Below are 15658 nucleotides of genomic sequence, written 5' to 3' on the forward strand. Positions count from 1 at the left end.
TTAATAAAAAGAGCTGAGGAAATATCACAAAAATTCTCTGCAGTACACAGAAACCAACTGAAGCTGATCTAGAGTCAGTTGAGCTTAAGGTAGAATGATAATGGAAGTGAGGGATCTTTAATAATAAGACGTTAGAAAAGGCTGCTTACAGATTGGCTACGGGGATACATGTTAATTAATACGTGGATTTGATTGGTCAGTTTAAACAGGAGGTGCGGTGTTCACGTGTTTATCGTTATCTATTAGGAAAGTATTAGCTAACGAAAAATTTTAGATTAATCAGTATCAAGTAACTGCTTCAGAAATATAGATACGGTAACTCCATATCTTTATTTTGAAGCACACACATTTGTGTTAAGTAATCTAGCGTTAGGTTAAGTTAAGTTGGTTTTGAGGAACATTTTGCAGAAGATGTGGTATCCTCCTCCTCCTCTCCTGGTTCCGTGTTACTTAGAGCCGAGCTCGTGCAGTGCTTCAGACCTGCCCACTACACTGATGTGGCAGTTTGTACCGTTTGACCAATACATGTGCTTTGCTATGAACGAAATGAGCGGTAAGTTTTACTGAGGAGCAGCCTGCGGTGACTAACGGTGACTAGTTTACTAACGCTACTGCGTCTGTTTTAGCTGCCTGTTAACATATAAGTTACAAGAGACCACCTAAACATAAAGTGTGTTTCTTTGATTTTACCAAATAAAAAAATGTTCTGGAATATAATCAAGAGGAAGATGGATAATAACAAGCCATCAAACCAAGCTGAACTGTTTGAATTTTTGCACCAGGAGTGGCATTAAGTTATCCAAAAGCAGTGTGTAAGACTGGTGGAGGAGAACATGCCAAGATGCATGAAAACTGTGATTAAAAACAGGGTTATTCCACCAAATATTAATTTCTATACTCTTCTATACTCTATACACTTTATGAATATTAACTTGTTTTCTTTGCATTAATTGAGGTCTGAAAGCTCTGCCTATTTTTTGTTATTTCAGCCGTTTCTCATTTTCTGCAAAAAATGACTTTTTATTTGGAATTTGAGAGAAATGTACTCCGCAGTTAAGAATAAAACAACAATGTTCATTTTACTCAAACATAAACCTATAAATAGCAAACTAAAGTGTTCTCTTAATTATAAAGTAGTGTCTAGTTTTGGATATGTTTTTTTCTGGGTCATAAGAAAGAAAGTCCATGATAATCCAGAGATGCCATATATTGTTTATGAATTTCCTTATTTTAGCGTAACCTGATTTAAATACTTAATGTTAATTTTGGTTTTTCAGTCGCTTTAAGTTGTAAATGCTCGACTGCATTAGAAAAGGAGTCGCCCTCAATGTATTAAGGATTCATTGATGTGCCATAACATTTGTACAGGCCGCATTCAATTTTTTTTCTCATTCTTTCAAATTCAACTCATGAACAAAACTTAAGCAAAGTAAAATGTGCAAAATGTTCTCCATTCAGGATTGAAAACCTTTAAATTAACATAGAGAATGTTAGCTAGTTATACAAGTTAATATCCTCTGGATATTTAGCATTTCATAAAAAAGTGGCACATTTGTACACACAAAAGCATTAATTCTTCACGTTTTCATATTGTCATAGTGTTCATACACAGTCCAGGTCAAGTAGCTAACTAACTACATGAGCCCACAGAAGGAAAGTAAGTTAACCTGTAAACCTGATCTTTCTGCATCTTTTCCCAAGGCTCCAGGAATCTTCCTATTTCTGTGGAGGATGGAAGGTTATTCCTATTAAGAAGGTAGGTGTTGTCTGTTCCAAATCAGTCAGTCGATATATATAAAAAGACATGGCTGTTGGTGTTTTAGGTAAACCTGGTCAGACAATCAAATATGTTTTGTTGATTGTTGTAAATAAGTTGCTCTTGATTCAGCAAGATGTCTGAGCACATTTTTAAAATTAATACCCTGAGTTTACATAAGATAAGGGGGTGAATACAGAAAATCTGATTTTAGCTACAGAGTACCAGCGAGCTGGAATTCACTACAGGAAAGTAAAAACTCAGCTTGCTGGAGGAATTTCTAACCACCTTCAGACAGCTTGTGACATTTTTAGTTGAGTTTTTTTTTTCCTTTACCTTTTTAGTTATTTTATTTTATTTTCTGTTTTCTCTTTTGGTTTGCAATCTTTTTTATTTCTTTTTGTCCTTTTTTATTTTACCTTTTTATATGATTTCTACCATTGTTGTAAATGCTTGACAGCAAATTGAGTCACCCTCAGTGTATTGAGTATTGGTTGATGTACTGTAACCTTTGTACAGGCCACATTTCTTTTTTTTCCTCATTCTTTTAAATCAAATACATGAACAATACTTTTAAATTTAAAAAGTGCAAAATGTTCTCTGTACAGGATTTATAAAATTATTTTCACTTTATTAAAACGTTTAGTTTAGATATAAAATGACTATTTTTGGATATGACTGTGTGTGTATATAGAGTATGTATGTGTTTTTGCATTCATTTTACAGCACTTAATGTGCTTGTTGTCATTTCGTCATAGGTCTGTGTTCGACCTTGTAAAAGTCAGTCGTTGTCTGGAGCTGACTGATCCGAAGTTGCTTGGGTGGTATCTCTCCCAACCAGCAGAAGACAGGAAACTGATTCAAGGTATGATTAAAATACAGCTTGGGTGTATATACCACGGGTGTGCATGTTCTGGAATACATTGTGTAGTTATTGTCTTTTTTTTCTGGAGTATGAATTAACTGTAACTGTTGTTTGTAGAAGAAGGAGGATTTTTGAATTTTCTTCAAAGACACCCTGCTCTTGAAGTGACTAGGCATTATATTCACCTGAAATGTAAGTTCAGTTGCTCAAATTTAGGATTTTTAAAGTTAATAAACAGAAGCAGGATTTTAGTGTTCTTTATTCCGCTTTAGATCAGGTCCTAGGAAAACAAATCACTCCTCCAGCAACTATGTCATCGAAACCTAACAAGTATGTTTGGATTCCTTTCTCCTTGAAACATTGGCTGCACTCTGGAGCTGCTGTGCTGAAGCATGGGATGGTGTTTTTATGTTCCGCCTGTTCCTTTAGATTCTGTGGTGGTGCGTCAGAGTGTCTGAATTGTGGTGCAAGTTATGCATCTGGGGCTAAATATGGCAGATGCTGGAACATTACTGCCTCAAACCTGCAGGGGAATGTTTGTGCGTTAGGTAAGTTCAGTATTTTGTTGTAGTAATTTCTGGGCAGCGAAATTGTCCAGTGACTGATTTTTACTAGTTACTTTCACAAGGAAGACCACACTGCTTGGCCTAAAACTCACTGCCCACAATGAATTATGTTGTTGACATGTAAGAATTTGTAAAACCGTTTAGGACGCAAGATAAATTGGTGATTGTCAGTGGCATGTTTGAAGCAAAAATAAATTTAAATTAAATGATTCCCCTAATGCATCTCAATTGATTGGTACTGCTTTGGACACAAACAAAAATATCTATTAATTTATTCTTCTGTTGTCATATTTTTATGTGACTGTGTTTTACCCATGTTTTGTTTTTTATACATACTTAGAAGAAGAAACGCCACTAGGCCTGCTACCAAACAGTGTGAAAGAGGAGCTGAATCTCATAACAGCTACAAGATATGAAGCATCAGGGAGGAGACTTAACCAGGTTGCTACTGAAAATCCTGGCTACCATGGTTTTGGTGGAGCTTGTTTAGCACAGGCCTGTGCACACCAGCAGGAAGTACACACCTCTAAGGCTAAGTATCTGTCTCAGTTGTGGGACGAAGAAACGTGTAATGATGAAACGGGTATCAGAGTCTATAAAGATCCCTCAGCACAAGCAAGTTACTTTCTGGACATGGAGCTTGAGAAGCAATGCCACCCCAACGAAACTAACCTAGGCAATGTACATAATCTAAACCAGGAGACCCTGCCTGAGTACTACAGCTTAAACAGCACTGGCCTGGAGCAATGCAGCAATGTCACTGAATCGCAGGAGCCAAGCTGCAGTGACTCCCTTCAGGCCACAAAGGGCAGCACAGGAATGTCCACTGATGGGCCTGTAGAAAGCTCTCTTGCTTCTGGTGCTGAGAATTGTGCCTTTCCTGATTCTGCATCTTGCCACTCTTCTGAGTGGACTGACTACACAGAAGATAACCAGGATGTCAGCAACGAGGAAGACTCGGGATGTGAGCCAAAGTCAGATGAGTATCATAGTCTCGTTGATGATGTTTCAAGTCCGGTAGCACTATCTAGTCAGCTCCCAAGCAGTAGAAATTCTGTTAATCCAGGCTGGTCAGAATCCAGAAGAGTATCTACATCTGAGGAGTCGTTTCTGTCTCTAGGAACAAATAAGCTTAATGTCCGTGTGGAGCTGCAAAGGAAAATTGAAGCTGCTCCTGTTCCTCTAAGTGTAAACAAGGCAGTGGATGTCTCCAGTGATTTTAGAGCTTGTTTTACAACTAATCGCTCAACAGAAATCAGCCATAACTGTTTTGAGAAGCTTTGCAGAGACGCCGCTACTGGCACAGACTTAGTCCCTCTTAACAATGAGCAGGAGACCAAGACGATTCAAATGTCCACTTCTGAGAAAGGCACAATAACTGAAGTCCACATGTCTGACCTGGATGTCGTTTGTGAGGTACTGTTTTGTTAGGTATATAGCTTAATGGAATTTTATGAAATTTTATTTAATGGAAAAAGTCTATATACACTGTATCTCTTATTTAGGAATTCGAATACCTAAAGAGGATTGAAATGGAGCACAATAATTTGAAAGAGAAGATGGCAAGGTAATACAGTATTTCTGATATCAGCTCTACAGAATTGATTCATTTTCAGCAAGTGCTAAAGTTTTAGTTTGTCCAGTCAGATTGATATTTTAAAACGATTAAATAACTGACATATATAAATGTAAATGTGGTCAAGAATTTTTTTTTTTACATTTTGCATGCAAAGATTACTTGCAGACAGTAATTCTTTCTGCTAGATGGGATAGCAGTGTTCAAATATTCTGCAATATATCACCTTACTTAAAGTATAATCACAGTTTCACAATATAATGAATTATACATCTTTTTAATATACAATGGTTGTCAAATTCTAGCTTGTACACATCATTTATAATAAATATTGTTTTGTTTTTAGTAACACATACATTTGTTTAAAACATTTAATTAAAAAAAGATAATTATATATTGCCTTGCTTACAGTATTGCAAAATATTTCTGTAAATTGGAAATCATAACCCTTGTATCAGGATTTGTGTCTAGTTGCCAGGCTTATATGATGAAGATGCTTTATTTTAAGTTAACTAAATGAGTTTGAGTGAGTTTAAAGAGTTGAAGTGAAGGGTTCTGAACTGTAAAATTAATTTGTGCATCTGTATTTCATTCACAGTTCTCTGTGGAACAAAAAGTGGTTCCTCAAAGAACCACCATTTGTAGACCTTTTAAGTTTTGAAAGTGTCTATCAATTGTCAAATGACATTCTATGGGCCATGCAAAAACATGCAGAGCATGGGTGGCTCCAGCATGGATTTTGTGACTTTGTGATCTAAGCATAGCTAAACATATTCACGTTTAATGCAGGTCCGGTCCACGCAATCCTGGAGCATCTGAGTACAAGGGTCAGCAGAGAGTCTGTGGTTGTGACTGTCTTCATCGTGCAAAACGAGCCGAGTTGCGCCTACTGGCTTTACAGTTTGCCATGTGCCAGCAGCACTGCTGGAGGTGCTTTTACACCTCTTCACTGGGCGAGTCTGCACTTCAGGGGTAATGGAATGACATATTTGGGTTGATGTTGGTACAATAAGGAGCTTTTTAAATTATAAGATTTATATGATTCATTGTGCCTACAATAAATGTTCCAATCTTTCTGCAGGGCTAAAGCACTGCCTAAGGAGCTGTTTCAGACTCTAAAGACCCTGGAAGATGATTACCTAGAGATGAAGAGGAAGATTCTGGAAGGGATTCATCTTGATAACCTTGAGCCCTTGTCTGTGGACGTTTGCAGCATAATCACAGTGACAAACTACAGTCCTGCTTTGGTTTGGAATTCAATAATGATTTCGATCTGCTTAAGACACCATTTATTTATGTACCGGTAGCTCAATGTGGCAATCATCTGTTTTTTTTTTTTTTTTTGTTTTGTTTTTTTTTGTTTTTTTTTATAGGTATTTAAGGACAATTTAGGAGATGTTCCAACTGAAGAAGCGCCAAGGTAGGCAAGTCCTGTTGAAAGAGTGTCAATATATCGATCATTCCTTTTGTTTATTTGTTCTAAATTATCTTTTGTTATTGATTTAATTCTAGCATATACTAAACAAACATGCTAATTCTTTTTATAACCCTCGTTGTTCTCAAAAGGTCTGAAAGTTATCCTGAAGATCTAGACCAGTGTAACCAAGCCAACCAGGTGACTAGAATTGATTTTAAAACCTTTTATTTTTTTTCATTGTTTACTGAGGCGGTCTATTACAAACAAATTGGGTTACTTAATCCATACATTCCAAAACTTTGAACCCAATTTAATGCAAAAGCCTCTAGATTGCCCTTTCACAAAATAAGCAAGTTTTTTAGTTTGCTGTAGACAATGCAAAAAATGAAGTGTAAAATGTATTTTATTAACTTTATAAAGAATTACGTTTGGCAGTCCAAAAACCCCTCTTTACAGATAATATTTAGTTTAGGCCTATTGACCTTGTTTGCTTGTTTTTTATGGTTAATATACTGCTCTGGTGGAAAAATTAGAGACCACTTGAAAATGATGACTTACTTTGATTTACCAAATTGAAAACCTCTGGAATATAATCAAGAGGAAAATGTATGATCACAAGCTGAACTGCTTGAATTTTTGCACCAGGAGTGGCAAAGTTATTCAAAAGCAGTGTATAAGACTGGAGGAGGAGAATATGCCAAGGGTAACCAGGGTAATACCACCAGATATTGATTTCTGAACTCTTAAAACTTTATAAGTATGACCTTGCTTTCTTTGCATTATTTGAGGTCTGAAAGCTCCGTCTTTTTTGTTATTTCAGCCATTTCTCATTTTCTCCAAATAAATGCTCTCAATGACAATATTTTTATTTGGAATTTGGTAGAAATGTTGTCTGTAGTTTATAAAATAAACTCTCTTTTTTCAGTTTTAGTCATAAAATAAATAAAAAATTACAGTGACTTTCATATGTATTGTAAAAAGTTTGGTCTGATCCCTTAAATCCCTGGCAGGATAATGCTACTGCATCATCTGAATCGCAAGGTGCCATCAGTAAGCGATGCAGAGCGGTGTGTGTCCTCGACCAGCAAACGGCTGTCTCCAGAGATGCTAGGCCTGGTAAACATTTATAAACCACATATAATAATAACCACAATATTTTAGTAATGGCTAAAACCTGCTTTAAATACATGGACAGGACTATTCACAGTAAATATACGCTGTGAAAAATGTATTGATTTTTAGAATGATTGCTAGTGCTAGTTTTAAGTGTTGACCGTTTAAAAAGAGAATTATACCACATTTTATAGTTTTATATTCATCAGTATGGTCATACAAATAAACTGTACTTTTTAGTGTGGTTAAACTCTGGTTTGTTTTTACCCTTTATTATTTCACCCAATATTTTAACCAGAACAAACTAACTTTATAAGCATAATCTATATACACTGTTAGTGTGCCATAAAAAACAGCATGTAATGCATTGAATTTCTGTTTATTTATTATTTATGTATGTATATCTAAAGGTGGGTTTAAAGAATCCAGCTGCACAGAGGATTGGTTTGATGCCCAGGAAGAGCTTGGATCCGCTAGTCAAGGATGTAAAGAGGAGAAACAGGCAGGACTGTCTGACCGAGAGAACCCAGTGAAGATTTCCCAGAAAGGTGTAGTATTGAATCAACTGTAGAGCTTATGCCTTCCTTTTTCCATTTGTTCCAGTGCTTATATGACTAAAACAGATTGTCTTGTGCATTATTTTTGACTTTTTCTAGATGATAGAAATGGAAGTACAGACCAGGGTTCCTTGCTGTGTGTCACAGACTTTCCAAGTAATGTTACTCAGGTATGGAGCTGATTATGATTAGGATTAACCCCCTAACAGGCCAGGATTTTTGTCAATTGTCTGCCTGACATTACCCCACTAAATCTTGAGGATTTCTATTTAAGCATTACATAAAAAGCTTTCATGTTTGATGAGGAACATGACTAAAAGCATTATTGTAACTGTAATAGAAAACATAATAAAATATTTAAGTAAATCTGCTAGTGTCAAAATATAACGAAAGAAATCATAAATTTCATAAAACTTTATATTAAAATCAGAATATTTTATTCCTGAATACAAATCAAATATTTCATGCCCTCCAAACCTTTTAGTTTTGTTATGCTTGTCTAGTTTTTACGCCTATTTTCAAACATGCAGATTTTGAGTTGATTCCTGTTACTTATCTGAAATTATTAAGTGGAGCAGAGAATGGACAGGCAGCTTCTCCAAGTATCCTGTAGGAGATTCAAAGCCCTCAAATTTTCAAAATGTAAATAACTTATTTTACTGCAGGAAAAAGGATTTTGTATCACCAACACCTGTAGCTTGTATATGGGACAAGGCATGTCAAGGGGTTAAATGGTTGATTTATTAATGGTTAAAACTTTGTAGAAAACTCATTATATTAGATATTATTTTCTGCATTCATGTTGGGTTTCATGTTTTGTTTCAGTACAAAATTGCAGCATTTGTTACCTTTTGGCTGGGAATGCTTTTCAATAGATCTTGAACTATTTTTATTTGAATTTGATTAGAGTAAAAGGAACAATTAATGAAGTTAGGTACTAATATTGGATAATTGGCTCTACATGGTGCCCCGGCACTTAGGGTTGCAACGGTATGAGATTTTCACGGTATGATAACCGTCTCGGAAAATACCGCGGTATCACGGTTATCACGGTATCACAGTTTGTTACATATATTATTAAACTGACCCTTAAAGAAATTACAACAAAGTTTTTTTGTTCAATTAACTATTTATTGTAGAAACTACACCATCAGGTGAAGGAAACCATGTTTTTCCACTACTCTTAAGGGCATTAAGAGTGTATATATATATATAAAAAAAAGTTGGTATATAACCAGATACTGCAGAAAGAGGGGATTTATTTCTGACATGATCCTCACAATAGAGATTTCTATTTTAAGGCTTTCACACCTTAAAACCTTCAACATATGAAAAACAGGGACGTCAGAATTTGAAAATTAACGCATGTAAATGAATGGCGTCTTTCACATCCAGACCGGCCAGGACCTTTACACGGACACGTGAATCCATCGTAGCACGCACTTCACGCCTGTACCTGCGTGCCCAAATTTCGGATAACTCAGCGCTTTTGCGGGCGCTTACCGCATGGGTTGTGCACGACTACAAAGAAGTTTTATTTAGGTTATTTAGGTAAAATTATAAACTGAACACATACTTTGCGCTGCACAGCGGGGTGGTGTTCTCGGAGATGGGAGAACAGGTTTGATGTATTTCCTCCTTTAGCTGTGACTACGGCCACATTGATTACAAGCTTGTTGATTACAAGATTACAAGTCTGTTTTCAGGCTGTTTGAATGAGCGAAATATGATCAGAATTATGTTAATTAACACTAACATAGAAGCATAGAACTATTATTTAATAAAAATGATTTTTAAGAACAGCTAAACACAGTGCGGAGAAGTTCACGTGCGAGAGAGAGAGAGACACAGAGAGAGAGAGAGATTTGCGTGTTCTGATGTGAGCTACTCACAGGTAAAGGTTCTCTTTTATCTCCTCGTGCTCATTTTAGTCCAATTCATAATTCTGCAGCTCCCTCAGTGTTTTCTGTCGTATTTTGCGGCTAGCGCGAGCGCTTACAACTAACACCGCGGACCGCGAGGTGCAGCCGCGCTGCCGCTGTTATGCCGAATCCGACTCCCTGCTCAATCCGACTCCCGCTTCGCGGACAGAATCGGCACAACACCTCCCGCTGTAGAACTGCGGGAGTGAAAACAGTGCTTATAAATAAGTTAGTTAAGTTTCACTTTCAGTTTTCGTTATTTGGTTCGTTTTCATTAACAATAATAATTGGTTACTTAGCATTAACATTGTGATTATCACACCAGAGCTTTATTTAAAAATAAAATATATAATTAAAAAACAGATGCCTACATCTCAGACTATTTTCTGGAGCCCAACCCGACCCGGCCCAAGGAATGTGGTGGGAAATCTCGCCGAACGGACCCGATTTCGGGTCGGTCCTCGGGTCAGGTCTGGTTCGGGCAGAGAATCTAAGCTCTAGTCTGATGCACTTTCTGCCATTCTCACCGCTGTGTGCTGAGTAGCTGAAGCGGAGCAGAGTTGCGCATGCGCGGGTGACTTTCTCCGCTGGCTTGCGTTTTACCGGTAATAAGCAAACACACACGGTATGATAACCGTGCATTTTAATACCACGGTATACCGTGAAACCGGTTACCGCTGCAACCCTACCGGCACTCCAGAAAAAGTGTTTTTTCTTGGTATTGGGCCATTGTGGCTCCAGGGCATCCAACTTTAATTAACATTCAATTTTTGACAATATAATTCTGCAGTTGCACTTTTTAAACAACTGAATTCACTAATTAGAAGGTGTAATTGGATACTATTTGATGGCATGTGGGTAACTTGATTTCTGCAAAAGATTTCTGCTCATTAATGTGTAGTTCATAGTTACGACCTCCAGAGGGCAGCAATACTCACTGAATGATCTCTCCATTTCAGAATGAATTGCTGCGTTGGTTTGAGAGGTATAATGCCAAACAAGTGAGCCTCGCCACTTTCAGCAACAACAGGTAGATCTTCAGTTATATATCAGCATATTCTGTTTGTGCATAAATAGTCCTAAACTGGAGTGAAGCTTAAACTTAAACAAGTCAGAGACATTTCTGTAGAAGCTACTCTATTCAAACTTGTGGGTTGCGTAGTAGACAACTATTGGAATATACTGTTGGGGGGCTATTTTTTGTTTCTGTTTAGAATTGTTAGTGCTGTGATGGATATATATATAGCCTGTTGGTCAGTCAGTGGCCCAAGTGTCCTTCAGCAGTCTGAGAATCCTGTTAGTTTATGTACTAAACACTTTTAAGACGGAATTTGCTAGTGCTAATTATATGTAACTTTATATAAATAAACTAAGAATGTCCACAATCAAACTGTCAGGGTTTTCCACAAAACAGTGGCTGCGTCCTTTGACACTGGACCGTGTGTAATATGGCCTGTTACCCTATATGAGTGTGCCACTTCTTAGCTAGAGCATTACTTGAAAAAAAAAAAAATATATATATATATATAAGATCAATATGCTGTTAAGGCAACCATATTTGTAAAATAACAGACCTGTTATATGTAGCATTTCACATATACACCAGTTAATATACAAGTCTTAATCAGGTTATCTTCAAAGAGTCTTAAGTCTAAATCCATGCATGCCATGCCTGCCAGTAAATACAATCTGTTTTTGTTTTTCACACATTGCATTTCGCAATTTCATAGACAAGTCAAATCTATTTTCTGTATACAAACAGTTGCAGTCCCTGTAGTTTTGTTTAACAGAAATCACAAATTTTGTTGTAAAGTCTCAAATTTGTCTCTTGAGGAGATTAAAGCATCCTAAATGTTATTTCATTTCCTCTATTAATGGTCAGGGTTCCTTTTAAAGTGTCCATCACCATAGCTTTGTTTTCCTAGGGCTGCCATCGTGGGTGTGAGCAGCCCCTGTGACGCAGAGGCCGCAGTAAGGGAGATGAATGGGCGATCCATTCAAGGCCACACTGTCCGTGTGGAACACATCCACAGGTCTCCAGCAGGCTGCCAGGGCCCCATCAAAGCACCCCGTGCTGAATGTGTCCCAGCTGCCTGTAAAGCAGCGACTGTAGAAGAAGGGCAGAGCACACAGGGCTCAAAGAGAAATACACATTTTTGCAAAGTGAGTATAATTCAGGCCAGACTTGTTCTAAGATGGAAAAAGTGAGATTTTAACAAATTGCTGTTGTGCATGATTTTCATCATTTGTAAACCACACCTGCACAGATGTATGTTAAAGTTCAGATAAAAGGTTGACATTTTGTCCCACACACATGCTTGCACATTTAATGCACTGTTAATGTTTCTTTTCTTTACTGTAACATATTGAGGAAAGAATAGGACAAAATGCAGCATGTAGCATTGGAACTAGTGGTGTCAATCGACTATACAATTTAACTTGATTAATCACAACAATATTCGTGATTCAACTGTGATTTAATCGCTCTTGTTCTTCTTAAGACACAAGTTTTTATAGTGGATATTTAAATGTAAATAAAAGAATAAATGTAAAAAAAAAATTAAACTTCAATTATATTTATATTAGTGCTGTCAATTAAAATACTGGTATATACTTGTATGTTTGAGGGGAGATTTTATTGTAAACATCTCAGGTAAGGATTTCTGAATTAGAACTTAATTTGCTGAGTACAAAAAGGCGTTTTCAAACCTGTAGTTGGTTTCTATGGTCCGGATCAGTCGATTAGTTTGTTTACTTGGAGCGTTTCTCCCTCTGTTTGGTTTGGTTTCACACAGGCATAAATACACCAAAATGCACAACAATCAACCATGGGAGCACATTATCGCCTCTGATTGGCCAGAGCTGTCTGGCATGGGAGCAAGAAAGTATATACAGCAGGGAGTGTGTTCCATCGTGTATATCTGTGCAGTGTGAAGCAGTTTTAACACTGAATGCTGAAAATGTGCCTGCTGCACTTTTAGTGTTTTCAATAGGAAGTGCAGGGCAGAGTCGCGCAGCTGTGAGCAGTAAACGCAGAAGTTAGGGTCAAACTTGGCATATTTAATTGCGCTAATTAAATATTTAATTGTTGCTGATTCCAAATTAATCTCGTGTGTTAATGCTTCATGTTCACAGCACTAATTAGAACACATTTTGATTGTTTTTCTATTTGCCAGTTAAATTTATTGTCTAAAATGCCATACTTAATTGAGTTCCTATGCTTTTCTTAATTTCTAAGCCTCTCCGCAGCAGTTTGGACAAGCTTATCAACGTATGCGATGAGCCCACTGCGTCTGGTACGTATGTTCCACAGCACTATGCCACCATGGGCAGCTTTGAGACGCTCATGGCCCGCTTAACAGAGCAGCACCCAGGTGTAAGTCGAGAGAGGATTGTTGCTGCGCTGCTGGAGCTGCGAGCAAAGCACCGGGGCAACCTCAGTGGCCTTCCGCTGAGAGCTATATCGGACATGACCTCTGACCTTCTGGCTCAACCATCCACAACAGTGTGAGTGGGGCAAAGGTCACATTTCCCTGCTTTAAATTTCCAAACTTGTGTTTTGGTTGTCTTTCTTTGTTTGTTTGTTCATTTATAGTAAATAGTAATTATCAAATTATCAGATCAAAAATGTTTTTTTGCATCACTTGTTCTTACTAGGTATTCTAGGAATGTTAATGCAAATTAATTCTGTTAGGACAGAAGCACAGATTTGCTTTCAGTTTAAAATATTTCGTACCAATAGTAGATTGTCTGTAATCTAGTATAAAAACTTAAATCTTACATTTGTAAGATTCTATTCCAAATTGTTGGGTTATATTTGAGGTTTTGTTTTCATACTCTGTTTAGTTGAACAGCACAGAGAATCTGAACATTTTGTTTTAAAGTAACACTAAGCTGTTAATACTGTAATGGTTTTTGTGAACCATTTGCTTTGCATTTTTTCATTAAAATCCTTCTTTACTTCACCGTGAGTACATTTTGTTGATATATTACACTTTACATATACGGCAGAAGTGGATGTTCTACCACATTCTTGTCATATTAAGGTATAGTCAAACATAGCTTAAGGTCTTATTGTTCTGTAAAGTGAGTACTGTGGATACTGATTGCGCTGATTATTTTAATATATCACACAAACACAACTGGGAGATAAGTTTGCTAATTTGTTGACCATAATGTGAGCAGTCAAAATATCTGGATTGTTTGTCTGGATTTAAAAACATTAGACTCGTCTTCAGTAATGATAATTGAGGTGCTTGATATCAGAATTTTGTGTTGCTGTAATGTACATGCTGTTGGAAATTTGCAATGAGGAAAAGTGCCTTTTAAAACAAGTTGAATATTGTGTGCCAAACCAGCCGACAGCCATGCAGTTCAGTGCACAAACCTGTAAGTAAAGGAGGAGGCTAATGAGGGAATGAGTGGGAGGCATAAGTGAAAAAAGATTCAGTTTTAGTCTAATTATAATATTTTCACTTGATGTTAGGCTTTAAATTACAGTCGCACATTTGGGCTCAGAGGTGCACTGTTTGTGAAATGCAGTAGGGGTCACTAGAGGCGCAGTTATTGGTGTAAAGTGAGTAAAGAGGAGCTTTTGTCTTGTGGTACATTTGAGACTGAGGGCAGGACTAAATGAGAGCCACAGATGCCAGAGCTGAACTCCATAAACAGATTACTGACACCCGGTATAAACAAAACAAAATAAAAGCCCCAATTTCCTGCTCTGTAAAATATGCAGTGGGCGTTAGAGTTTGGTAGTCGAACTATAGTTCATTTTAGGAGAAATCTGGCAGCATGAACAGGGGTCTGCAAACTTGTAGGCACGTACTAAACCGCTGATCAGTACTCCTAGCGAGTTGTTGTTTAGGTGGTCGAGCTTTAGGCTGGACACGTGGCTGTATTATTAAAGGCGGGGTCACGTGACTGCTGACTGCGCGGGAGGAATATTCCTGCTGGAGTATTTAACATATGGCATTTACACTGTATGATCATAATCATATGTTACAGTTTTGGACGTTATTTTAATCGTGCTTAGACAATAGAAATGGTTTAAAAATATAGGACAACAGAGTCAAATAGTTATAGGGCATATTCCGCCGAATATGTTCCAGTTGTGACCACAGGAAATTACATGTATAAATGTGCAAGAAAAATAGTTGTAAAATACTTGTAAATTGTATTATTAAGCATAGTGTCTCGTACATTGACCTAATTGCAACGTACAATACACTATGCTTAATAATAAAATGTATTTCAATTATTCAATTATTTTTCGTGCACATTTATACATGTCATTTCCTGTGGTCACAACTGGAACAGATTTGGTGGAATTAATCACCAAATCTGTTCTGGTGTGTGTTAATCAAAATCCCATCTATGCTTTAAAATATTATTTTATAATTAATCCATAATACCTGATTAACCCATCTAAAAAATATCTGGAACATTCTACAAGTCACATCTACAACAGGAGATGAACCATGATGATCATTTGGTTCTTCTGAAGATCACGGGATAACCAAAGTTAAGTTCCATTATTTGTTTTTCTGTATATTTGATCTTGTTGTAACTATGACTGAGGAGGTCAGTCTCAATCTCAAAGCTCATTCCTGGCATTAAATTAATTACATCTTTTTTTTTTTTATACAAATTTTGGGAAAATCACTAGAATGTGCTCGGTGTCCTCATGCTACAAGCATAGTCGCCATTTAGTTATTTTTCATGTTTTTTCTAATCCTATGCTTAAAAACTCATTCCTGTTAGTGTAAATATTCAGTAGCTAATAGTCTTTAATTTTTACAAAGTCCCTGTGGATATGTGAATATATCAAATTTTAAATTTAGATTCTGACATTTGATAACAAGCTGACAATTTGAATCAGGTGGT

At 36.9% G+C, this 15658-nt stretch overlaps 1 protein-coding gene across 2 annotated transcripts; it reads left to right on the top strand.

The window, feature by feature from the left end:
* The first annotated feature begins 230 nt into the window (after positions 1–230).
* rbm44 (RNA binding motif protein 44) lies at positions 231–13737 on the top strand. 2 transcript variants are annotated; one of them, XM_007253526.3, is made up of 18 exons: positions 231–553; positions 1702–1756; positions 2515–2621; positions 2739–2813; positions 2894–2951; positions 3051–3169; positions 3528–4603; positions 4693–4754; positions 5553–5735; positions 5845–6010; positions 6137–6183; positions 6330–6378; positions 7191–7296; positions 7704–7841; positions 7950–8020; positions 10732–10802; positions 11698–11935; positions 13011–13737. In XM_007253526.3, exons 1-18 carry the CDS (start codon positions 412–414, stop codon positions 13281–13283), a joined length of 3036 nt encoding a protein of 1011 aa, XP_007253588.3. In that variant the 5' UTR covers positions 231–411; the 3' UTR covers positions 13284–13737. The 2 variants fall into 2 exon arrangements, with proteins under 2 accessions (XP_007253588.3, XP_022536102.2); XM_022680381.2 differs by having other exon boundaries at positions 2742–2813.
* Positions 13738–15658: the final 1921 nt, after the last annotated feature.

This window comes from Astyanax mexicanus, chromosome 11 (genome assembly GCF_023375975.1).
Source record: "Astyanax mexicanus isolate ESR-SI-001 chromosome 11, AstMex3_surface, whole genome shotgun sequence".
NCBI classification, from domain to species: Eukaryota; Metazoa; Chordata; class Actinopteri; order Characiformes; family Acestrorhamphidae; genus Astyanax; species Astyanax mexicanus.